We start from the raw sequence: 25985 nt of genomic DNA, 5'->3' as shown, positions 1-25985 counted from the left end.
TCTCTTCTCCCACAACCCTCCTGATACCCCCTCTCCTCCTCCGAGTACATCACACCCTGCTTCTCTGCCAGTGTAGAGCCCCCAATCACCCCCACACCAGCTCTGCTGTCTGACCCCTCTTTACTAGATCCCCATCCCTTCCCGGGTACAAGGATTGAGGGTTAGTCCCTATGGCTTCCATGTGCTTTTGGAGCACTAAAGATAGGGCTGTGGGAGATCGGGGGGGTGAGATTTATACTAAAGTGAAATAAAATAGGAGAAATGGTTTGATCCCCACTGCAAGTGTAAACGGGGATTGCTGTGGTGAATGAGGAGGTCACGTTTGGGGGTGGGGGTGGAAGCCTAGGGCTGGGGTGCCAGGGGGTCGGCAGCAGACAAAAAATTTTTTTGCTTAGAGGGGCAAAATACCTAGAGCTGGCCCTGGTGCTGACAGAGCCAGGCCTTGATGAAGGGGACTCTGCACTGAGACACTCTCATGCTCACTCCTTCAGGGCCTGCAACAAGGGGTCACAGCAAATTGTCCTGATGGTTTGTAGCTGTTGACAGTAAGGACACCAGGAAGATCACATTGAAACAGGAATGAACTCATGTTCAGGGCTCTCAATACAAATTCAGACATAACTGCAGGTGGGACACAGGGCTCCAGTCTTTCATACTCGGTTTGAGCTGGGTGTGTCTGTCCAGAGCCTGAATCGCATCCATTTACATATGAATGGCTGCTGAAAGGGGGCCACGTGAGGCTGCCAGCTTACATGGGAAGGGGGAGAAATTGCCTCTTGGTGTTTCACTCTTCTCACCTTAAGGTGAGGTTCACTCACAGCTGAGCATCAGGCCTCCTCCTACGTGGGGCTCAGAAGGTTCACGCAGAAGGAGGATGTGCCTGTCCCTACAGAATTTGTAGCTTTGTCTTAAGCAGGGAGGGAAAGAGATTATTACCTGCCTCTGCCCACCCGAATTCCAGGGGTGGCCCTCTATGGTCAGTCCTGACAGCAACCAACGCTAACTTTGGAGAGTCACCTCCATGATGCTGTTCCACTGCATTGACCTGAGACATCTGGGGAAATGCTGGGCTAAAGGAGCCTCAAAGCCTGGCTCAGAGCTTGCAGAAAAGTTTTATCCAGAAGTATCTAGAGGAAGCTTTTGCAGGGAACTATCACAGGAGACACTGGCTGAGTCAGTAAAATTTAATAAAAATAATTTGAAAACAGCTTAATAAATAACTAATATACAGTACACACACAATATACAAATGCCAATTCTATGGGATCATTAGTAAACAATGGCTAATACAGGCACTGGCATTAATACCACCCTCCTCCCCTAAAATTCCCAAAGGCACATTCTACAGGGACAAGTGGAGGGGCTAACGCAGGCCCTAGCATGAATACACCATGAAATATTTACAATATCCCTTTAGGCAAGAAGCAGACTAATACAGATATAGCAATATGCTGTCCCACACTCACCTCCCTCGACACAGCCCCCCGCCCCCGCCAATAACATTAAAGGGACATTGTCCACTTGAACCTTTTGACACTGAACAATTTTTAAAAAAAAATCCAGTTTCTGATGGAGCCCTACAGATTGTAAATCGTGATTTCCCCCACCCAGCAGATCTCCTGCTATTGTTTATAAGGGTCTTTCCAGCCCACTGACTGACTATGCAGGAGAAACAGGGGCACTGACTTTTCAGCTTGATCGTATTGTGCCTAGATGTTTTTCTGAGTTTAGTTTTAGGTATTGAACAGTAAAAGGTTCACAGTGATCTGAGCACAGTGTGATTTGTCAAGCTGATTGGGTCTTTGTTAAAGTGATGTTTTCATTCCATGGTGTCGTTAGGAAATGGTGACATTATTCTGTGATTCTCAGATATTTCAGTCCCTTCCTGCTGAATTGTCATTTCTCTTCATTGTTACATCTGGCTTGCTGCAGATCCAGTTTCTCCTCGTGTAGCACCTTAAAGAGCTCATAGCACCCTTCTCATTCAGATAAGCAGTGTCCTCCACACCTTACTTCAAATCTGTAACAGAAACTGACGGGACTAGGATCAGTCAGGGTCAGCAAAAAACATCATTCTGACCAGTGCCGTAGGCTTTCATCTCATCCGCTGTGGTTTAAAGTGGTTTAAAAGACAAGTATTGATTCCCCTTGCCCCTACACAGCTGGGCCTCTGGTCTGTATCTGATCAATCTAATCTGTCCGTCGTACCTCACAGCAAAGCATTTTAACATAGAAAATGAAAGCAAAAAATCGGTGTTCTTTAAATCATGAATTAGAGAGAAGCTATTTGGAACAGGGATTGTCTCCCCCTCTACAATGCCTAGGCACTGGGGTATTAATACCCACCAGTCTGTTCACATTCGGTGTTTGACCCCAACATCTGGAGAGTGAATGGAAGGAAAGGGACTCACAGGTTGTTGAATTCTGTGCCATTTGGCCATTTCCAGGGCTGGTCCTGTTCCCGCCGGAGGCCGATCCAGTGGTCTGGGAGACCTTTATAGCGCAGCATGAAAGCCTGTGGAAACAAATCCAAGTGAAAAAGGAGGGTGAACTTTCTCATCCATCACCTCTCACGTCGTGAGGCTCCTCCTCACCTCCCTGTCACCTTACTCTTCCCAGCCACCGCATTTCCCCAGTCCCTCCCTCTCTGGTGGTCTGCATTTCAGAGTATTGCAAAGCATGGACTCTGTCCAACCAGAGCTGGAATTCAGCTGCCAGGACTTTTTAACTCTGATCTCTTAACGCTTGAAGCTCTTTCCTCAGTCTCCAGGGGCTTCCAATGCTAGCAAGCCAAACTCAGTCTGTGGCAGTCACAAAACATGTATATGTGTCTCACCTTTTTCTGCAGGGTGTCGATCCCAGCCAGGGAGGCGCCGAGGGAAGAGCAGTGGCTCTGGCTGGAGCTCCAGTTCCCTTCCAGCTCTGAGAAATAGTAACATTTTCCTCCGCACCCGACCCAGCCTTCAGGGCATGCGACGGCAGCCAAACACGGTGTCGATTTCCCCCCTGAAAATGAGAAGGGAACACGTCAGTGAGACTGTCTCCTCCTCTGCCCCCTGCTCTGTGTCAGGGTCAACTCCCCCTCCCCTTTCTTCCCCCCAGCCAGGCTTCCGGTGCCTCTGGAATCTGACCAGAGCACTTGACATTTGACTGTCCAAGGAGCTGGTCCTGGTAGAAAGAAGGACAGACCGTCTGGGCTCCACCTGGTGTCCCCCACAATGTTGCGTGGCCACATGACAAGTAACAGTTTAAATTGTAACCCTTTGCTGTGCTACACCTGGGAGTGATGGACACGGTCATGCTCCTGGGGCATCTCTAACAGATGCCTGCTTTTGTGGTGATACTGCAGGTGACAGTGAAGTGGGTTCTAGTGTCACAGGCCTGTTCCAGGTGTGTCCTGCTATAGAGAGACTGGGGACAAGAGGCGCAGGATGGCTGGGCCCGTAACCAAGCCGTGCTCTGCAACTGAGCTTCCCTGCTTTACTACTGATTTGACAGGGAGAGCTAAACTGCCTCCATCAATCCTGATATAGCCAGGATGTGTGTAAGGAGAGTCCCCCCAGGCACATGCCTTACTGGAGGGAGTGGTCTAGACAGTAGGAGATGTGTCCTGTATGAATCCTTCCTGGCCCAAGGGAAGCCAGAGACACCAGGGAGCACAGACCTGGTGATAAGTCAGGGCTGAATGGGAGCCCTAGGAGAGATTCTTCACTCACCTGCCAAAGCAGCTGTGGTAACGATCAGTGTGAGAACGAGGAGGGCAGTGACTGCACCTAGAACAGCCACCAGCACTTTCTGTGCAGCAGGTTTTGGGGACTGGGGGCCAGGCCAATAACCTGAAAGAGAAAAGGCCATTAGAGTTCCTGGGGCTGCTCCGGAGGGGCCGGGGGAGCAGAGCGAACAGTATCAGTGGCTCAGCTGCTGGGGCCTGCGCAAATTCTACAGTATTTATAATTCTATAGCAAATGTCTATGATGGCAGCACCCAAGGAATCCCAAGAGAATTGGAATCTCACGGCAGCAGCTGCCTTATCAGCACATGGAAAGAGAGTCTCTGCCTCACAGAGCTTAAGTTGTAGTAGACAGGTCACAACAAGTGGGTGTAGCCAAGCTGAGGAGGGAAGGTAACCGGGACAGGAACATGCAACTGTCAGGTTACACACATACCTACTCCATGTACCCACACGTCATTCACAGTGTCTCTGTATCGGTAGAGCACCATGCACAGCAGGGTCCTGATTAAGGTGGGGGATTTGACTCTTCCAAAAATAATTGGTCAATTGACCAGTGAAATATTGTCAAATTGGGTCTATGATGGTCAAATATTTTGAAGCACTAATTTGTTAAAAGTAACAACAGTGACAAAAAGTTGAAGACCTCGTGGTCTTCTATAGGCTCAGCCTTCGACAGGTATTTGTGCCTAGTTAGAAAAGAGAAGCTATTTCCTTGACTTATTTTAAGTCAGAATAGTGCAAAACAGTGATAAAGAAAGAATGGCACCTTCGTTCAATGAAATTGGCAGGCTGCTGCCTACATCAGGTCGTTCTTTCTGCAATATTGGACAATATTTGATGGTCATTAAATACTAGGCAGTCAATTAACATTAATTAAAGGGGTTAATTGGCAGGCTGCCAAACCTACTCCTGATCCTGGATTGTGGCTTCTGAGTGTTGCAGTTTTAATAATTATTAGAGTAGACACTGATGCTTCAGTACCTGGCTCTGCTTCTCTTCTCCCCGGCTCTCCCTTGCTATTGGGTGCAGTTTCCGCTCAGTGGGATCCGCTCCTTTCCCCAGCCCTCTTCCCTCAGTGACACACACAGTCAATGGACGTGGCTGTGCACCGGGCTGGGATCAGCTCCTCTCTGCCAGTAACTGTCTGCTCCGAACCAGCAGCGACTGTTCCAACCGGCTGTGCAGCTCCTGGCTCCGGATCCTCTCCACCCTGCAGATTCCCAAAGTGATCTGTAAATCAGGATTTCACAAATCCCAGCACATTCCAGGGCTCTGGTGTCTTTCTTGCTACTCACCCCTTTTTTTAGATTATCCATTGTCTCCCTGTGGAGGTGCCTTTGCAGGGAGCCAGCAGATATCCAATACTCAAGCTCCTCTTCCCCTAGAAGGCTGGTTTTGATCATCCCTCCCCTCACCCCTGAGTTAGTTGTGAAATGCACAATCTGCCCGCATGAAAATCAGCTTGGCTCTGCCCTTATCAGGGGAAGGTAGAAACTTTTCCTTTTGCAAAATATTATGGAAATAGAGGCCCGGCAGAGACTGGTTTTAATTACCCAGGGGCAATGGGAAAGGTCTCCCCTTCGCCTAATTATCCCCTGCACTTCCCATTCAGCTCAGACAGGCCCAGACGTCAAACTGGGTTAGCAAAGGGGATCCCGGAGCACTGGGGCGCTGCACCTGCTTTGCTGTACGGTGCTTGATGGGGAAGGAGGGTCCCTATCCCAGTTTGTTCATAGTCCCGCCAGCTGGGGTGTGGCGGAGACAGACCGAGCTCTCCCCTCCGCTGGGAGCAGGGGTCGGTCGGACTCGCTGCTGATCACTTGGTGACGCTAGAAGGGCAACGAGGGGGAGAAGCTGGAGTCAGGTCTGAGCCTTGAAAGCTGTTCCTCCCCCGGCCTCTGCGAGCCGCATTGATCTGCACCCTGCTGCCTAGTGCCCCTGTGCCCAGCGTGATTAGCAGCGTTTGGAAAGCTTTGCGGGGACACTTCTCCTCCCACCCGGGACTTACCTGCCTCGGAGTCCGGCAGCAGCTGCTGTTCCGAGCTCCTGGGACAGTCACAGCCCCGTGTGAACGGCAGAGGGAGGCGGGCTCTATATAAGGCTCCCGCCCACCCGCTCGCTATAGGCTGCCGGAAGATCAGCTGGCCAGGGACTGTGTTCACGTGGCCTCACTATCCCCGAGTGCCAGCGTCCGCCTCCCAGTTCAGTTAGTGCAGCGGCTGGGCGACTCCCCTCCTCCCATGTGGGGCCCAGTCCGTTCTTCTGTGAGAGCCAACAGGGCACGTGCTTCCCGGGAGAAGTGCCCTGGGCCAGTGGTTCTCAACCAGGGGTTCTGTGCACTCCTGGGGGTACGCAGGGGTCTTCCATCTAGCTCCTTGCCTAGTGGTTTTTTTTTTTGTTTTTTTTTTGCAGGTACAAAAGCTGAGTGTATTGAGTCCCCTGTGCAGTGGGGGGGTTGGGTCTCCCTGTTCTCAGCCCTGGCTTGCCCAGAAGTGGGCATCGGCGTCCGACAGCTCCAGCAGATGGCGCTCCAAGAGCTCAGCATCCTCAGGGAATCGCTCGGAGAAGGAGCGGATCAGTCCGGCTGCGGTACCCTCGTACTGCACCAGGGTCACATCCTCGCCTTCCAGGCGGGTGTTGGCTTGCACAAACATCTTGCGTGCCTCCTTGCGTAGCAGCACAGTGTCACGCAGGCTCAGGAAACGCTCAGGCCCCTCATTTGTCATGGCTGAGAAACCCCCGTAGAGCGCCCGGCCCCCCGCCACATCCGCCGTCGACTTCAGCACCTGCAGCCTTCGCAGGAACCGCTCGATGGCCGGCTTCCCCACGGGCAGGATCTTGTTGCGGTCAAGAGTGATGAGTGCATCGGGTTTGCCGTCAGCACCTGTGGTGTGTTGCAGCGACACCAGCCCCTCGCCCGCCTCCAGCAGCACCCGCAGGATCACGAAGCGTGCCTGCATGTGAGCCTGGCGCCAGGTGCCGGTCTCAGGGGTGTAGAACTCCAGCCCTAGCAGCCCGGCCCGCACCATGTTCAGCCAGTTGATGTAGATCACGTCTTCCGCATCCTCACCTTCCAGCTCAAAAATCCGGAGCACGTCCTTGTTGAGACAGAGGTAGAGCCCCACACACTCGGCCCGACACTCCTCGTAGCTCGATGCGATGGTGGAGAACTTGCTGTCCCATGTCTCGCCACCATGGTACCAGCTCTGGATCAGTTCCCCCGTCTCCGGGTTGATCACAGCCTCTCTGTCGAAGTTGCAGGTTACATAGCAAGCACCAGTGATGTCAGGACAAACTAAAGCTCCATACAGACACTGACTTGTTTATACTGCTCTGTGTCCTACACACTGAAATGCAAATACAATATTTCTATTCCAGACTAATTCCATGGTAAAAAGGAGACAGGCAGCAGTTTTTCAGTACTAGTGGCTGTGACTCTTTTGTCTGTTTATGGCTGATTTTGTAAGCAAGTCGTTTTTGAGTGAGGTGACACTCGGGAGTACACAAGCTACATCAGACTCCTGAGAGCCGCTGCCCTTGGCCACTTAGCTGTGACCCTAGCCCCTAACCACCCCCAGGGGGAAAGGGACTGACAGAGCCCGGATCACCCACAATCCTCAGCCTCCAGCTGCTCTCAAATCTCACACCCGCAGGACCCAACGCAGTGGGCACAACTCTGACTCCCCCTTTCCCTCACACACAGCTGGCATCACACGGGGCACTGCACTGACTCCTCCTTGCACTCACACACACTGGGTATCCACAGGGGCCATTGCCCTGCCTGGCATTTCCCTTTACACACACAGGACATTTCACAGGCGGCATCACATGGAATCACGCTCACCAGCACCCAAGCAGGGTGTAGCACAGGCAGAACCACAGTGAATTGCACTAACACATGCAGCGTGTCCCACAAGGGGTACCACACTGAATTGCACAAACACAAACAGGAAGTATGTCATAGGGGAGGCACCCCACTGAACTGCAGTAACACATATGCATGCAGCCCATCACACATTTGGTACTGCACTGAATTCTACTAACACTCACACCCAGCGCATCACACAGAAGACACTGCACTGAATTGCTCTAGGTCACAGGCTCACAGAGTATCACAAAGTGGGCACTGCACAGAATTGCATTAAGGCACGCATAAGCGCCCTCACACAGGGGGCAGTGCACTGACTGGAACTAACACACCCACTCGCAGTGCATCACACAGTAGGCAGAGCACTGCACTGAATTGAACTACCAGAGACACAGCCCACCACACATGGGGCACCATGTGAATTGAACTAAGACACACTTGCAGTGGATCACAGAGGGGGAACCACACTGAATTGCACTAACAGACATACGCAGCCTGTCACATGGGGAGCATCACACCGAATTGAAGTAACCCACACATTTAGCACATTACAGGCAATGTAATGAATTACACTAACACACAAACATTCAGCACATTACATGGGGAGTACCAAACGGAATTACACAAACCCACCTGCACATCCCATCGCACAGGGACACTGCACTGAATTGCAGTCACACACACACTTAAAGCATCATGCAGTGGGTATCACATTGACTGGATGTAATCCATACATTCAGCATTTCACATAGGGGGCACTGCGATCTTACTTGCACGAAGCCACACACGCAACACACAACACTTTGGGCACCAGACTGAATTGCTCTACCTCGCCCTTACACTGCGTCACACGCGGCACTTTACTGAACTGCACAAACAGACAACAGGCAGCACATCACACGGGAGGCACCCTATTGAATTACAGTAACACACACACACAGGAAGGTCATCAAGTCCAGCCCCCTGCCTTCACTAGCAGGACCAAGTACTGATTTTGCCCCAGATCCCTAAGTGGGGCCCTCAAGGATTGAACTATGTCACAATCCCGGCTTTAGCAGACCAAAGCTCAAACCACTGAGCACATCGCATCATACAGGAGCACTGCACAGAATTGCACTCATGCACACACTTACCCCATCATGCAGTGGGTACTGCATAGAGTTGATATATCCATACGTGCAGCATGTCATACAGGAGGCACTGTACTCACTTACCCTAAGCCACACACACAGTGCATTATGCTTTCAGCACCACACTGAATTGCTCTGAGCCACCCTCATACTGCATCACACATGGGGCACTGCACTGAATTGCACAAATAGACACAGGCAGCACGTCACACGGGAGACACCCAATTGAATTGCAACAACACACACATGGCACCCGTAATACATTTGGCACTGCACTCAATTCCACTAAACACTCACACGCAGAGCATCACACAGAAGACACTGCACTGAATTGCTCCAACCCACACACCCACCTTGTGACCCAGGGTGCACCACACTGAATTATACTAACACACCTACACAGTGCATCAGACTGGGGGAACCACATTGATTTGCAGTAACCCACACAAATGCAGCGTGTCACACACAAGGCACTGCACCGAATTGCGCTAAGCCAGACACATGCAGTATGTCACAAATTGGGCAATACACTGACAACCAGCATGTCACACAGGCAATACTGCACTGAATAGCACTAACACACACACACACACACACACACACACACACACACACACACAGAGTGAATCACACATCCTACACCACACTGAATTATGCTAAAAAACAGTCAGGCAGCGCATCACACCACACTGAATTGCACTACCAGACACACAGCCTGTCACATGAGGGGCACCATATTGAATTGCGTTAAGCCACACACACAATGCATTACATGATGGCATTGTAATGAAATACACTAACACATGCACACACTGTATCACACAGGGGCACCGCACCAAAATATCCTAACGCAAACTCCCATAGTGTGACACGAGGGGCAGTGCGCTGAATAGCACTAACGCACAGATGCAGTGCCAGCGTGTCTCACGGAGGCACCGCATTTAATTGCAGACACACATGCAACAGATCACACAGGGAGTACCACACAGAATTGCACTAAGCCACCTTGCAGCACATCATACAGAGGGCACTGCACTGAATTGCATGAGTACACACACGCAGCATATCACACGGGCACCACAGTGAACTGCACTGACACATGCAACATGTCTCACACGGCACTGCACTGAATTGCAGGTTGGACACAGGGCTCCAGTCTTTCATACTCGCTTTGACCTGGGTGTGTCTGGCAAGAGTCTGAATGACACCCATGTACATATGAATGGCTAGTGAAAGGGAGGCCCACAAGGCTGTCAGCTTACATTGGAAGGGGGAAATTGCCTCTTGGTGTTTCACTCTTCTCGCCTTAAACTGAGGTTCACTCACAGCTGAGCATCAGGCCTCCTCCAACCTGGGTCTCAGAAGGTTCACGCAGAAGGAGGATGTTCCTGTCCCTACAGAGTTTTTGGTAAGGGAGGGGGAGAGAGATTATTACCTGCCCCTGCCCACCCGAATTCCAGGGGTGGCCCTCTATGGTCAGTCCTGACAGCAACCAACGCTAACTTTGGAGAGTCACCTCCAAGATGCTTTTCCACTGCACTGACCTGAGACATCTGGGGAAATGCTGGGCTAAAGGAGCCTCAAAGCCTGGCTCAGAGCTTGCAGAAAGACAGTTTTATCCAGAAGTATCTAGAGGAAGCTTTTGCAGGGAACTATCACAGACACTGTCTGAGTCCGTTCAAATTATTTTAATAAGTTTAATATTAATATACAGTAAAATACACACTATATACAATATATAGATAGATATACACACACAATATACAAATGCTAATTCTATGGGATCATTCGTAAAGAATGGCTAATACAGGCACTGGCATTAATACCACCCTCCTCCCCTAAAATTCCCAAAGGCGCATTCTACAGGGACAAGTGGAGGGGCTAACACAGGCCCTAGCATGAACACACACCTGAAATATTTACAAGACCCCTTTAGGCGAGGAACAGACGAATACAGATATAGCAATATGTTTCCCCCCACCCCAATAACATTAAAAGGACGTTGTCCACTTGAACCTTTTGAAACTGAACAATTTTTTTTAAATTCCAGTTTCTGATGGAGCCCTTCAAATGGTAAATTGTGATTCCTTCCACCCAGCAGATCTCCTGCTATTGTTTATAAGGGTCTTTCCAGCCCACTGACTGACTGTGCAGGGGAAACAGGGACACTGACTTTTCAGCTTGATTATATTGTGCCTAGATGTTTTTCTGTCTTTAGTTTTAGGTGTTAAACAGCAAAAGGTTCACAGTGATCTGAGCGCAGTGCGACTTGTCAAGCTGATTGGGTCTTTGCTAAAGTGCTATTTTCATTCCATGGCGTTGTTAGGAAATGGTGACATCTCTGTGATTCTCAGATTTTTCAGTCCCTTCCTGCTGAATTGTCATTCATCTTCATCATTACATCTGGTTTGCTGCAGATCCAGTTTCTCCTCGTGTAGCACCTTGAAGAGCTCACAACACCCTTCTCATTCAGATAAGCACAGTCTCCTTCGACCGTTACTTCAAACCTGTAACAGAAAGTGAGGGGACTAGGATCAGTCAGGGTCAGCAAAAACATCATTCTGACCAGTGCCGTAGGCTTTCGTCTCATCCGCTGTCCTAAAGTGGTTTAAAAAATGAGTCGTGATCCCTCTTGCCCCTACACAGCTGGGCCTCTGGTCTGTATGTGATCAGTCTGATATGTCTATCATACCTCGCAGCAAAGCACTTTAACATAGAAAATAAAAGGAAAAAATCTGTTTTCTTTGTTTAAACCATGAATTAGAGACAAAACCTTTGGTGCAGGGATTGTCTCCCCCTCTACGGTGCCTAGGCACTGGGGTGATGCTGCAGTATTAATACCCACCAGTGTGTCCACATTTGGTGTTTGACCCCAAAATCTGGAGAGTGAATGGAAGGAAAGGGACTCACAGGTTGTTGAATTCTGTGCCATTTGGCCATTTCCAGGGCTGGTCCTGTTCCCTCTGGAGGCCGATCCAGTGGTCTGGGAGACCTTTATAGCGCAGCATGAAAGCCTGTGGAAACAAATCCAAGGGAAAAGGAGGGTGAAGTCTCTCATCCATCACCTCTCCCACTGCGAGGTTCCTCCTCATCGCCTTACTCTTCCCAGCTCACTCCATTTCGCCAGCCCCTCCCTCTCTTAGGCTCTGTGCTCTGCATTTGAGAGCACAGCACCCCATGGACTCTCTGTCCAGCCAGGGCTGGAACTCAGCTGCCAGGACTTTTGTTCACCCGGATCTGTCACCACTAGAGACTCCAGGGTTCCTCAGTCTCCAGGGGCTTCCAGAGCTAGCAACCCAAGCCCTGTCTATGCAGTCACAAAACACCTGTGTGTGTGTCTCACCTTCTCCTGCAGGGTGTCGATCCCAGCCAGGGAGGCGCCGAGGGAAGAGCAGTGGCTCTGGCTGGAGCTCCAGTTCCCTTCCAGATCTGAGAAATAGTAACATTTCCCTCCGTACCCGACCCAGCCTTCAGGGCATGCGACGGCAGCCAAACACGGTGTCGATTTCCCCCCTGAAAATGAGAAGGGAACACGTCAGTGAGACTGTCTCCTCCTCTGCTCCCTGCTCTGTGTCAGGGTCAACTCCCCCTCCCCTTCCTTCCCCCCAGCCAGGCTTTCGGTGCCTCTGGAATCTGACCAGAGCACTTGACATTTGACTGTCGAAGGAGCTGGTCCTGGTAGAAAGGACAGACCATCTGGTCTCCACCTGGTGTCCCCCATGATGCTGCATAGCCACATGACAAGTAACAGTTTAAATTGTAACCCTTTGCTGTGCTACACCTGGGAGTGATGGACAAGGTCGTGCTCCTGGGGAATCTCTAACAGACGCCTGCTTTTGTGGTGATACTGCAGGTTCTTCCATTGACAGTGAAGTGGGTTCTAGTGATACTGTATCACAGGCCTGTGCCCTGCCATAGGGATTGGGGACAAGGGGCGCAGGACGGCTGGGCCCATAACCAAGCCGTGCTCTGCAACTGAGCTTCCCTGCTTTACTACTGATTTGACAAGGAGAGCGAAACTGCCTCCATCAATCCTGATACAGCCGGGATGTGTGTAAGGAGAGTCCCCCCAGGCACACGCTTCACTGGAGGGAGTGGTAAAGAGCAGAGGAGATGTGTCCTGTATGAATCCTTCCTGGCCCAAGGGAAGCCAGAGACACCAGGGAGCACAGAGCACAGACCTGGTGACGGGTCAGGGCTGAATGGGGTCTTAGGAGAGCGTAGGGAGAACTCTTCACTCACCTGCCAAAACAGCTGTGGTAACGATCACTGTGAGAATGAGGAGGGCAATGACTGCGCCTAGAACAGCCACCAGCACTTTTGATGACTGGGGGCCAGGCCAATAACCTGAAAGAGAAAAGGCCATTAGAGTTCCTGGGGCTGCTCCGGAGGGGCCGGAGAGCAGAGCGAACAGTATCAGCGGCTCAGCTGCTGGGGCCTGCACAAATTTTACTGTTTAAATTTTACAGTATTTCTAATTCTATAGCAAATGTCTATGACGGCAGCACCCAAGGAATCCCCACAGAATTGGAATCCCACTGCTGCAGCTGCCTTATCAGCACATGGAAAGAGAGTCTCTGCCTCAGGGAGCTTAAATTCTAATAGACAAGTGGGCGTAGCCAAGCAGGGAACAGAGGAGGGAGGGTAACCATGATAGAAACATGCAACTGTCATGTTGCACACATGTAACCACAAGTCCATGTAACCACAAGTCACTTACAGTTTCTTTGTGGTTGTACAACAGCTTGCACAACGGTTGATTAGGGTGGGGGATTTGACTGCTCCAAAAGTAACTGGAAAATTGACCAAATATTGTCGAATTATGGCTACGCTGGTCAAATATTTTGGAACACTAATTTATTAGAACAGTGACAAAAAGTTGAAAACTTCCTGGTTTCAGCCTTCGATAGAGATTTGTGCCTAATTATAAAAAACAAGTTATTTCATGGACTTATTTGAAGTCAGAAAAATGCAAAACAGTGAAAAAGAATGAACGATGGCTCCATTCTATGAAATATATAGAATGCCCTGCTGTAGACGGCACCTTTTTGGAATATCTGATGGCCATCAAATATTAGGCAGTCAATTAACATTATCTGGTGTGTTAATTACCAGGCTGACAAACCTAGTCCCGATCTTGACTGAGTGCTAGAGTCTTGCAAATCTAATATTAATTTATAAAGTAGACATGGCAGCTTCAAGTACCTGGTTCTGCTTCTCTTCTCTCTGGCTCTCCCTTGCCATTGGGTGCTAGGAGCTGATCTGACTGAGCAGAAACTGCAACTTTCTCCATCCCTCTTCTGTCAGTGACACACACAAGTCAATGGATGTTGGCTGGGCTCAGCCCCTCTCTGCCAGTAACTCTGATCTCGGACAGCAGCCACTGTTGCAACCAGCTGTGGAGATCCTGGCTCTGGATCCTCTCCACTCTGCAGATCCCAAAGTGATCTGTAAATCAGGATTTCACAAGTCACAACACATTCCAGGTCACTGGTGTCTTTCTTGCCATTTGTCACCTCGTTCCCAGGCTAAACTTCAAGATTATTCATTGTCCCGTCCCTCCAGCTCTGCGCTGCTTTAGGAGGGAGCCAGCAGATAGAGGATGTTGAATCTCCTGTTCCCCTAGGAGGCTGATTGTGATCAGTTGTGAAAAGCCCGATCTGCCAGCATGACAATGAGCTCGGCTCTGCCTCGAGCAGGGAGCTCGGGGGCGCTGCCAGGGCTGCGCTGTTCGGTGTTTTTTTTTTTTTAAATGCAAGGAAACCTTTATTTTTCAGTTTTATCAAGATTTTGGCAGGGAAGGAACATCCCTACCGCCAGCTGGGGCGTAGCTCGGGCTCAGCTCTGCCCTCCGCTAGGAGGCGCCCGAGCGCGTCAGCTCAACGCACCGGTGAGCCCGGCAGCGCGGACTCCCCGCTGAGCACGGGCTCTCTGACGTCACTACAGCTGTCGCCGTGAGTGCACCAATGAAAGGGGCGTTGAGGTCAGCTGGCTTGGCTGGGTTCCAGCCCCTGGTCACGTGCCCCCCCTGGCCCCGGGTGTCTCTCCGGCAGAGGCGGGGCGGGGGGAAGCTGTGAGTGGCGTGTCCCTGCCGTGAGGGCCCTTGAAATCGCTGCGGGCGGGGGAGGGGGTTACGTCCCCTCGGTGCCTGCAGCTGCGGATTTCAAAGGGGGGGGGGGAGAAGCTGGAGTCAGGGAGGAGCCTTCAGCGCTGTTCCTGCCGCGGCCTCTGCCAGCCGCATGATCCGCCCCCTGCGCCCCGCTGCCTAGCGCCCCCTGCCCCGCGTCTTTTCCAGCGGCTGAGATGCTTCCCGGGGACAATTGTCTCCGGCCGCGGGGGCTCCGAGGACACCAGGACAGGACCCAGGGGCGGCTCTAGCAATTTCACCGCCCCAAGCACGGCGGCACGCTGCGGGGGGTGCTCTGGCGGTCGCCGGTCCCGCGGCTCCGGTGGCGCATCCACCGACACGCCTGCAGGAGGTCCACCGGAGCCGCCTGCCGCCCTCCCGGCCACAGGCAGAGCGCCCCCCCCCCCGGCCCAAGCACGCTCTTGACGCGCTGGGGTCTGGAGACGGCCTATAGGTACTTGGCAAAACTGATGTTTGTCTTTGAGACTATGTTACTTTAAGGGATACAGACTGCTAAGTGCTACACAAAATGTTGTCCCCTCTCAGTTGCGGCGGCGGCCGCCTGGGGGACTCCCCTCCTCCCATGTGGGGCCCAGTCCGTCCTTCTGTGAGAGCCAACAGGGCACGTGTTTCCCAGGAGAAGTGCCCTAGGCCCGTGGTTCTCAACCAGGGGTAGATACGTGCACCCCTGGTGTATGTAGAGGTCTTGGAGAGGCACATCAACTCATCTAGATATTTGCCTCTTCTTACAAGAAGCTACATAAAAAGCACCAGCTAGGTCAGTACAAACTGAAATTTCATACAGCCCATGACCTGTCTATACTGCTCTGTATGCCACACATTGAAATGCCAGTACAATTGTTATGTTCCAATTGATTTATTTTACAATTCTATGGTAAAATGAGGAAGTCAGCACATTTTTCAGTAATTATGGTCATGACACTTTTGTATTTTTATGTCTGATTTTGTTAGCAAGTAGTTTTTAATTTAGGTGAAACTTGGGGGAACACATGAGACTCCTGAATGGGGTTCAGCAGTTTGGAAAGGTTGAGAGCCGCTGCCCTGGGCCACTTAGCTGTGACCCTAGCCCCAACCACTGCCCCGGGGCAAGGGAGTGCGTCTGACAGAGCCCGGCTCACCCACAATCCTCAGCCTCCAGCTGCTTCCTACTGCACTGAAATCTCACACACTCTGGACCCAATGCAGTGGGTACCACACTGACTCCCCCTTTCCCTCACACCCAGCTGGCATTACTGCAATGACTCACCCTCACACACACAGGGTGTCCACAGGGGCCCCTGCCCTGCCTGGCATTTCCCTTCACGCATGGGGCATTTCACAGGCAGCATCACATGGAATCATGCTCACCTGCATCCAAGCAGGGTGTAGCACAGGGAGCACCACAGTGACTTGCACTAGCAAACACACAGCATGTCAAACAAGGGGTACCGCACTGAATTGCATTAGGTGCAGGTAGCACATCACACAGGGTGCACCGTACTGAATTGCACATGCCCTAACACACGCAGAGTGTCGCACAGGAGGAATGCACTGAATCGCCATCACCCACAACAGACTCATAATGCGTTGCACAGGATGTAATGCATTCAAGTGCACTTGCCCTAACATACACAGGGCGTCACACCACACTGAATCACCTTCAGCCCCACATGCACAGAGCATCACGTGTATCTCACTGCTCTGATTTGCGCTCGTCCTCGCACAACAATGGTTTAGCACAAGGGGCATCACACCAAATTGCACTGACCCACTGTGATGGGGTCCCCAGAGTGCAGCTTGGACTGTGGGACCCTGAGCCCTCCAAACGCACCAACCTGGGCGGCCTCTCGCACTGTGATGCTGATGTCAAGGTACAAGCCTCTGGCCCACACTGCTCTTACAGCCATCCGCAGGCAGAGACACACCCAGCTGAGTTACACGAATGGTATCCCAGATACTCATGAACCATCAGTAGGGAGACGTCAGCCAATTCCCCTCAGCTCCCTAGACTTGTGCCCCATCTTGCACTGATCAAAAGCCTGGCCAGTGTGAGCTCATTACCTAGTTCATCACATCTTCATAGGAAAGTGGACATGCACCAGCCTCTGTAACCTGAGCTGAGATTTCCCCCAAGCACTTCAATCAGAAAACACTGTTTAGGTCAAATAGAAAACAGAGTTATTAGCTATAGAAAGATAGATTTTAAGTGATTATAAGTGGCAGGCAGAGAGGTCAGAGTTAGTTACCTAAGAAACAAAACAAATTCACAATCCAACAAGTCTAACTTGAGCAGACTAAGCAAGATTTGAATAACGAGTGTCTCATCCTGACAGATGGAACAAGCAGGCCCCAGTTCCTCAATACACAGATTGGGGCTGCCTGCCAGCCTTGGACCTCCCTTCCCCAGTTCAGAGTCTTTGTCTTCCAGATGTGCTTCCAGGTGTTGAGATGGGGGAGGAGAGAGGCCAAGTGATGATGTCACACTTGGAGCACTGCACAGAATTACAGTAGCTCACACAGCATTGCACACACAGGACGCCGCACAAAATTGCAATGACATCCACACTTAACGCTTCACTCAGAGGATACTGCACTGAATTGCTCTCACCCACACGCATGCAGTGTGTCACACGGGGGACACAGCCCTGACTAGCGCTAACCCACATGTGCAGCGCATCACATAGGGCATTGCAACAAATTGCACTAACACACGCACACGCAACACACTGAATTGCAGTAACCAACACACGCAGCACGTCAGACGGGGGCACTACACTGAATTGCACTGACACACATGCAGCGTTTCACACATGGGGCACTACAGTGAATTGCACTAACCCATATTCTCTCAGCATATCATGTATTGGGAACCGCACCAAATTGCACTAACTAAAACCCACAAAGCATGTCAAAAAGGTGCACTGCACCAAATAGCGCTAACCCAAACATGCAGTGTATCTAACCCACACACATGCAGCGAATCCCACAGGGGGCATCACACTGAATTGCACTCAGACACACTTGCACAGCATGTCACACGAGGGCACCGCATCAAATTGCACTAGGCTACACTCACAGCACATCACACAAGGAGGCACCGCACTGAATTTCACTTGATTTCACATGCAGGGATTGCTTGTGTCTCACAGCTCCGAATTGCACCCTCACACGCAGGGCACTGCACAGGGCGCACCGCACTGAATTGGACTCACATAAGCAGTGTGTGGCACGGGAAAGACTGCATTGAATCACCCTCACACACATGGGGCATTCCACGGGTGGTACCCACTGAATCGGCTTCATCCTCACAGGTGCAGGGCACCCCATGGGATTCAAAGCCCTGAATTGCTCCCACACATAGGGCCGGCTCTAGGCACCAACACTCCCAGCATGTGCTTGGGGAGGCACTTTCCAAGGGGCGGCACTCCAGCCCCCCCGCCTTTTTTTTTCTTTTTTTTCCCCTTGTGGAGCATAAGGCTGGGAGCCAGCCCTGAACCAAGATGTTCCCTGTCGGCTGAGGCTTTCAGGCTGAGCTGGAACTGACACTGCAGTTCTGGCTGCAGTCGCTAGGTGGCGTCACGGCAGCCTGAGTCTCCCAGGCTGGACCGCAGTTCAGGCTGCCCTGCCAAGCATCATCCCCTGGAGCTGAGCCCGGGCTGCGGCGGCGAGAGGGGCTCAGCTCCAGGCAGGGGCGGCTCCAGGCCCCAGCACGCCAAGCGCATGCTTGGGGCGGCAAAATGTCCAGAGCCGCCCCTGGCTCCGGGGATGATGCTCGGGCTCCCCAGCAGCAGAGCAGCCTGAACTGCAGCCCAGCCTGGGTGTGAGGAGCTGGGGAGGGAGGGAAGCAGGGCCCGGGAGGCAGGGAGGGGCGGAGGGGTCCTGCTGCCTCGACCGCTGCTGCTGCTCTGAGTCTCCCCAGGGTGCCCGAGTGGCTGTGCAGGGCGCTGCCGGGCTGGGCGGGGGACGCGGATCCCGGCTCGCGCTGACGGGGCGAGTGGCTGGGCAGCCCGAGCTGCCAGGGAGCTGCCCCCGGACCCAGCCCGCCGTGCACCTCCCCCACCTCAGCCCCGCGCTGCCTGCCCTGGCCGGGGAGAGGCAGAGCCCGGCTCCGAGCGGGGCTGGGGGGGATACTGCCCTGCCGGGGGACCCCCACGGCTCGGGCTCCTGGGGGTCAGTGTCCGTCCTCTCGGCTCTGCCTGCAGAGGGCTGGGGAAGCAGCTGTCAGCGCCTGCCCCTCTCAGCCCTGGCACCCCCCATCCCGCTCCCAGCCCCTCCACTTGTACCTTCCCCCATTGCGCCTTCCCATGTACTCTCCCTTCCCCCGCACCTCTCCCCTTGTACCCTCCCCGAGCCCTGTCCTCCCTCACCTCCCTCTTCCCCTGCCCCTCTTCTCCTGCAACCCTCCTGATACCCCCTCTCCTCCTCCACCCTCTGTGAGTACATCACACCCCACTTCTCTGCCAGTGTAGAGCCCCCAAGCGTCCCCACACCCGCTCCGTTGCCTGCACCCTCTTTACTAGATCCCCATCCCTTTCTGGGTACAAGGTTTGAGGGTTAGTCCCTATGGCTTCCATGTGCATTTGGAGCACTAAAGATGGGGCTGCAGTGGATGGGGGGGGCAAAATTTATACTAAAGTGAAATAAAAATAGGAGAAACGGTTTGATCCCCACTGCAAGTGTAAACAGGGATTGCTGTGGTGAATGAGGAGGTCACGTTTGGGGGTGGGGGGAGAAGACAGAGAGCCCAGGGCTGGGGTGGCAGGGGGTGGGGGACCAGCCAAAATTTCTTTTGCTTGGAGTGTCAAAAAACCTAGAGCCAGTCCTGCCCACACACAGAGCATCACACAAGATCCACTCCTTCCCCCAATCACCCGTTCCACCCCGCCTCTTCCCACAACCTTCCGCCCCCACCCCACACCATTCTTGCTGTAGACCTCACACACATTTGTTGTCATGGGAGGGGGTCACTGCAGTGAATTGCACTTGATTTCACATGCAGGGCATTGCTTGTGTCTCACAGCTCCGAATTGCACCCTCACACGCAGGGCACTGCACAGGGCACACCGCACTGAATTGGACTCACACACATGGGGCATTCCACAGGTGGTACCCACTGAATCGGCTTCACCCTCACATGTGCAGGGCATCCTTTGGGAGTCAAAGGCCTGAATTGCTCTCACACACAGAGCATTGCACAAGAGGCAGTGTACTGAATGGTCCTCACACATGTGGGACATTGCACAGGGGGCACTGCAGTGAAACACCCTCCCCTTCACAGATGCAAGACCTCGTACAGGGTGCACTGCTCTGAAAGGCCTGGCCTTCACGTACGTGGGGCGTCGCATAAGGAGAACCGCACTGTACTGCGCTCGTCCTCACGAGCACATTGCATTGTATGCTTGTCACTGCACTGAATCTGCCTCGCCCTCAAACGTGCAGGGCATCACGCTGTGGGCACCTCACTGAATGGCACTCGCCCTCACACATGCAGGGTGTAGCGCAGATGGCAAGTCCCTGACTCACATTCACTCTCACACGCAGGGGCTGACAGGGGGGGTGGGGTCTCACTGGAAAACGCTGGGACTCATGCAAGGTTGTGGGAAGATGAAGAGAAATGAATTGTCATTTCTCTTCATCGTTACATCTGGTTTGCTGCAGATACAGGGGTGCTGTTCGGAAAGGTGCTGACAGAGCCAGGCCTTGATGAAGGGGGTTCTGCACTGAGACACTCCCATGCTCACACCTTCAGGCCTGCAACAAGGGGTCACAGCAAACTGGCCTGATGGTTTGTAGCTGTTAACAGTAAGGACACCAGGAAGCTTCACATGTAACTGCAGGTGGGACACAGGGCTCCAGTCTGTCATACTCACTGTAACCTGGGTGTTTCTGGCCAGAGTCTGAATCACACCCATGCACACGTGACATGAATGGCTGCTGAAAGGGAGGCCCACAAGGCTGCCAGCTTACAATGGAAGGGGGAAAATTGCCTCTTGGTGTTTCACTCTTCTCACCTTAAACTGAGGTTCACTCACAGCTGAGCATCAGGCCTCCTCCTACGTGGGGCTCAGAAGGTTCACGCAGAAGGAGGATGTGCCTGTCCCTACAGAGTTTCTGGTAAGGGAGGGGGAAGAGAGATTATTACCTGCCCCTGCCCACCTGAATTCCAGGGGTGGCCCTCTATGGTCAGTCCTCCCAGCAGAGAGATTAGGATTGGAGATCTGAAGAGCAGTGACCAAACGTTCTTTAGATAACCTAGGTCTGCTGCATCACAGCAACCCAAGCCAAATTTGGAGGGTCACCTCCATGATGCTTTTCCACTGCACGGACCTGAGACATCTGGGAAAATGCTGGGCTAAAGGAGTCTCAAAGTCTGGCTCAGAGTTTTATCCAGATATCTAGAGGAAGATTCTGCAGGGAACTATCACAGGAGACACTGGCTGAGTCTGTTCCAATTCTTTTAATAAAAAAAATAAATTATTATATTTTAACAGCTTCATAGAAAACTGATATACAGGAAGATATGTACTATATACAATTCTAGAGTATCATGAGTAAAGGATGGGCTAATAAAGGCACTAGCCTAAAGCAATACAGGCACTCCCCCCCCCCCGCCCCAATTCCCTAAGGCACATTCCACAGGGACAAGTGGAGGGGCTAACGCAAGCCCTAGCGTTAACACACCCCTGAAATATTTACAGGACCCCTTCAGGAGAAGGACAGACTGATACAAATATAGCAATACGCTTTCCCACTCTCCCCTTGCCCCCCATTCAAATGAGGTTAAAGAGAAGTTGTGCACCTGAATCTGTTAAAACTGAACAATTTTTTAAAGTTCCAGTTTCTGATGGAGCCCTTCAGATGGTAAATTGTGATCCCCCCCAGCCAGCAGATCTCCTGCGATTGTTTATAAGGGTCTTTCCAGATGACCAACTGACTATGCAGGGGAAATAGGGACACTGACTTTTCAGTTTGATCACATTGTGCCTACATGTTTTCCTGACTTTAGTTTTAGGTGTTAAACAGCAAAAGGTTCAGTGATCTGAGCGCAGTGCGACTTGTCAAGCTGATTGGGTCTTTGCTAAAGTGACGTTTTCATTCCATGGCGTTGTTAGGAAATGGTGACATCATCTCTGTGATTCTCAGACATTTCAGTCCCTTCCTGCTGAATTGTCATTTGTCTTCATCGTTACATCTGGTTTGCTGCAGATCCAGTTTCTCCTCGTGTAGCACCTTGAAGAGCTGACAGCAGCCTTCTCATTCAGATAAGCACAGTCTCCTCCTCCCCTTACTTCAAACCTGTAACAGAAAGTGACGGGACTAGGATCAGTCAGGGTCAGCAAAAACATCATTCTGACCAGTGCCGCAGGCTTTCGTCTCATCTGCTGTCCTAAAGTGGTTTAAAAAATGAGTCGTGATCCCTCTTGCCCCTACACAGCTGGGCCTCTGGTCTGTATCTGATCTATCTAATCTGTCCGTCCTACTTTGTTGCAGGGATTGGGGCTTTGGTGCAGGGATTGTCTCCCCCTCTACGGTGCCTAGGCACTGGGGTGATGCTGCAGTATTAATACCCACCAGTCTGTCCACATTCGGTGTTTGACCCCAACATGTGGGGAGTGAATGGAAGGAAAGGGACTCACAGGTTGTTGAATTCTGTGCCATTTGGCCATTTCCAGGGCTGGTCCTGTTCCCTCTGGAGGCCGATCCAGTGGTCTGGGGGACCTTTATAGCGCAGCATGAAAGCCTGTGGAAACAAATCCAAGGGAAAAGGAGGGTGAAGTCTCTCATCCATCACCTCTCCCACCGTGAGGCTCCTCCTCACCTCCCTGTCGCATTACTCTTCTCAGCCCACCACATTTCCCCAGCCCCTCCCTCTCTGGGGCTCTGAGGTCTGCATTTGAAAGCAGACAGGACTGGAACTCAGCTGCCAGGACTTTTGTTCACTCGCATCTCTCACCACTAGAGACTCCAGGGTACGTCAGTCTCTAGGGGCTTCCAGAGCTAGCAACCCAAGCCCTGTCTATGGCAGTCACAAAACACCTGTGTGTGTCTCACGTTCTCCTGCAGGGTGTCGATCCCAGCCAGGGAGGCGCCGAGGGAAGAGCAGTGGCTCTGGCTGGAGCTCCAGTTCCCTTCCAGCTCTGAGAAATAGTAACATTTCCCTCCGTACCCGACCCAGCCTTCAGGGCATGCGACGGCAGCCAAACACGGTGTCGATTTCCCCCCTGAAAATGAGAAGGGAACACGTCAGTGAGACTGTCTCCTCCTCTGCCCCCTGCTCTGTGTCAGAGTCAACTCCCCCTCCCCTTTCTTCCCCCCAGCCAGGCTTCAGGTGCTTCTGGAATCTGACCAGAGTGCTAGAAAGGAGGACAGACCATCTGGGCTCCTGGTGTCCCCCACAGTGTGCACAGTCCCAAGAAGGTTGACATGCAACACCTTAAATGGTAACCCCTGGCTGTGCTACGCCTGGGAGTGATGGACACGGTCATGCTCCTGGGGAACCTCTAACAGACGCCTGCTTTTGTGGTGATACTGCAGGTTCTTCCATTGACAGTGAAGTGGGTTCTAGTATCACAGGCCTGTTCCTGTTCCAGGACTGTGCACTGCCATAGAGAGACTGGGGACAAAGAGCTCAGGATGGCTGGGCCGTAACCAGCTATATGTGAAAATGAAACTGAGCTTCCCTGCTTTACTACTGATTTGACAGGGAGAGCTAAACTGCCTCCATCAATCTTCATACAGCCGGGATGTGTGTAAAGAGAGTCCCCCCAGGCACACGCTTCACTGGAGGGAGTGGTAAAGAGCAGAGATGTGTCCTGTATGAATCCTTCCTGGCCCAAGGGAAGCCAGAGACACCAGGGAGCACAGAGCATCTACTGGTGACAGGTCAGGGCTGAATGGGAGCCCAAGGAGAGATTCTTCACTCACCTGCCAAAGCAGCTGTGGTAACGATCAGTGTGAGAACGAGGAGGGCAGTGACTGCGCCTAGAACAGCCACCAGCACTTTCTGTGCAGCAGGTTTTGGGGACTGGGGGCCAGGCCAATAACCTGAAAGAGAAAAGTTAAAGTTCCTTGGGCTGGTCCGGAGGGGCCAGGGGAGCAGAGCGAACAGTATCAGCGGATCAGCTGCTGGGGCCTGCGCAAATTCTACAGTATAATTCTATAGCAAATGTCTATGAGGGCAGCACCCAAGGAATCCCAACAGAATTGGAATCTCACTGCTGCAGCTGCCTTATCAGCACATGGAAAGAGAGTCTCTGCCTCACAGAGCTTAAAATCTAACAGACAGGTCACTACAAGGGTGTGTAACAAAGCTGAGAATGGGGGAGGGAGGGTAACCGGGACAGGAACATGCAACTGTCAGGTTACACACATACCTACTCCATGTAACCACACGTCATTCACAGTTTCTTTGTATTTGTACAGCACCATGCACAGCAGGGTCCTGATTTAGGTGGGGGATTTGACTCTTCCAAAAATAATTGGTCAATTGACCAGTGAAATATTGTCAAATTGGGTCTATATGGTCAAATATTTTGAAGCACTAATTTGTTAAAAGTAACAACAGTGACAAAAAGTTGAAGACCTCGTGGTCTTCTATAGGCTCAGCCTTCGACAGGTATTTGTGCCTAGTTAGAAAAGAGAAGCTATTTCCTTGACTTATTTTAAGTCAGAATAGTGCAAAACAGTGAAAAAGAAAGAATGGCGCCATCGTTCAATGAGATTGGCAGGCTGCTGCCTACATCAGGTCGTTCTTTCTGCAATATTGGACAATATTTGATGGTCATTAAATACTAGGCAGTCAATTAACATTAATTAAAGGGGTTAATTGGCAGGCTGCCAAACCTACTCCTGATCCAGGATTGTGGCTTCTGAGTGTTGCAGTTTTAATAATTATTAGAGTAGACACTGGTGCTTCAGTACCTGGCTCTGCTTCTCTTCTCCCCGGCTCTCCCTTGCCACTGGGTGCTGGGTGCAGTTTCTGCTCAGTGGGATCCGCTCCTTTCTGCATCCCTCTTCCCTCAGTGACACACATGGGTGAATGGATGTGGCTGTGCACCGGGCTGGGATCAGCTCCTCTCTGCCATTAACTGTCGGCTCCGAGCCAGCAGCGACTGTTCCAACCAGCTGTGCAGATCCTGGCTCCGGATCCTCTCCACCCTGCAGATTCCCAAAGTGATCTGTAACTCAGGATTTCACAAATCCCAGCACATTCCAGGTCACTGGTGTCTTTCTTGCTACCTCCCCTTAGGCTGGGGGGGGTTCCGTTAGCATGGGGCGGGCTCGCCCGCCCCATTTCCTGGAAACCCAATAGATACTCACCCCCTTTCTTTTATTAGTTGTCCCCCGCAATTAGTGGGTTTCTGAGGTCCTGTAGATCCTCCCCTTAGGCTGGGGGGGGGATCCATTAGCATGGGGCGGGCTTTGCCCGCCCCGTTTCCCAGAAACCCAATAGATACTCACCCCCTTTTTTTATTGGCTAAACTTCCAGATTATCCATTGTCTCCCTGTGGAGGTGCCTTTGCAGGGAGCCAGCAGATATCCAATACTCAAGTGCCTCTTCCCCTAGAAGGCTGGTTTTGATGATCCCTCCCCTCACCCCTGAGATAGTTGTGAAAAGCCCAACCTGCCGGCATGAAAATCAGCTTGGCTCTGCCTTATCAGGGGAAGGTAGAAACTTTTCCTTTTGAAAATATTATGGAAAGAGGCCCGGCAGAGACTGGTTTTAATTACCCAGGGGCAATGGGAAAGGTCTCCCCTTCGCCTAATTATCCCCTGCACTTCCCACTGAGCTCAGACAGGCCCAGGCGTCAAGCTGGGTTAGCAAAGGGGATCCCGGAGCACTGGGGCGCTGCACCTGCTTTGCTGTACAGGGCTTGATGGGGAGGAGGGTGCCTACCCCAGTTTGTTCATAGTCCCGCCAGCTGGGGTGTGGCGGAGACAGACCGAGCTCTCCCCTCCGCTGGGAGCAGGGGGACAGCCGGCCTGAGGGCCAAGGGCCCTGCGAGCCCAGCAGCCCGGAAACGCTGCTGATCACTTGGTGTGGTTAGAAGCATAGGCGCCGACTTATATGGGGCTATGGGGCTTTAGCCCCATGAATAAATCCCAAGCAGGGGCTCTGCCCCACCA

General features: G+C 52.1%; 3 protein-coding genes and 1 long non-coding RNA gene across 4 annotated transcripts; all 4 read right to left on the bottom strand.

The window, feature by feature from the left end:
• Nucleotides 1–2950: 2950 nt before the first annotated feature.
• LOC123347051 lies at nucleotides 2951–4779 on the bottom strand. The gene is made up of 3 exons (XR_006573029.1): nucleotides 4715–4779; nucleotides 3717–3836; nucleotides 2951–3006 (listed from the first exon to the last, which is right to left on the bottom strand). It is a non-coding gene; the product is annotated as an uncharacterized LOC123347051 (long non-coding RNA).
• Nucleotides 4780–6145: 1366 nt separating this feature from the next.
• LOC123345855 (dipeptidyl peptidase 3-like) lies at nucleotides 6146–8247 on the bottom strand. The gene is made up of 2 exons (XM_044982915.1): nucleotides 8235–8247; nucleotides 6146–7028 (listed from the first exon to the last, which is right to left on the bottom strand). Exons 1-2 carry the CDS (start codon nucleotides 8245–8247, stop codon nucleotides 6205–6207), a joined length of 837 nt encoding a protein of 278 aa, XP_044838850.1. The 3' UTR covers nucleotides 6146–6204.
• A 2167-nt stretch (nucleotides 8248–10414) lies between these two features.
• On the bottom strand, nucleotides 10415–14024 carry LOC123345854 (C-type lectin domain family 2 member D-like). The gene is made up of 5 exons (XM_044982914.1): nucleotides 13937–14024; nucleotides 12974–13078; nucleotides 12075–12244; nucleotides 11642–11745; nucleotides 10415–11238 (listed from the first exon to the last, which is right to left on the bottom strand). Exons 1-5 carry the CDS (start codon nucleotides 14022–14024, stop codon nucleotides 11091–11093), a joined length of 615 nt encoding a protein of 204 aa, XP_044838849.1. The 3' UTR covers nucleotides 10415–11090.
• Nucleotides 14025–21438: 7414 nt separating this feature from the next.
• Nucleotides 21439–24902, bottom strand: LOC123347050 (C-type lectin domain family 2 member D-like). Its single transcript, XM_044984482.1, has 5 exons — nucleotides 24780–24902; nucleotides 23784–23903; nucleotides 22911–23080; nucleotides 22496–22599; nucleotides 21439–22154 (listed from the first exon to the last, which is right to left on the bottom strand). The coding sequence occupies exons 1-5, from the start codon at nucleotides 24889–24891 to the stop codon at nucleotides 22007–22009; spliced, it is 654 nt and encodes a 217-aa protein (XP_044840417.1). The 5' UTR covers nucleotides 24892–24902; the 3' UTR covers nucleotides 21439–22006.
• Between the last annotated feature and the right edge of the window lie 1083 nt (nucleotides 24903–25985).

The sequence above is a fragment of the Mauremys mutica genome, chromosome 12 (assembly GCF_020497125.1).
Source record: "Mauremys mutica isolate MM-2020 ecotype Southern chromosome 12, ASM2049712v1, whole genome shotgun sequence".
NCBI lineage: Eukaryota > Metazoa > Chordata > Testudines > Geoemydidae > Mauremys > Mauremys mutica.
This window is presented reverse-complemented; position numbering and strand designations above follow the sequence as displayed.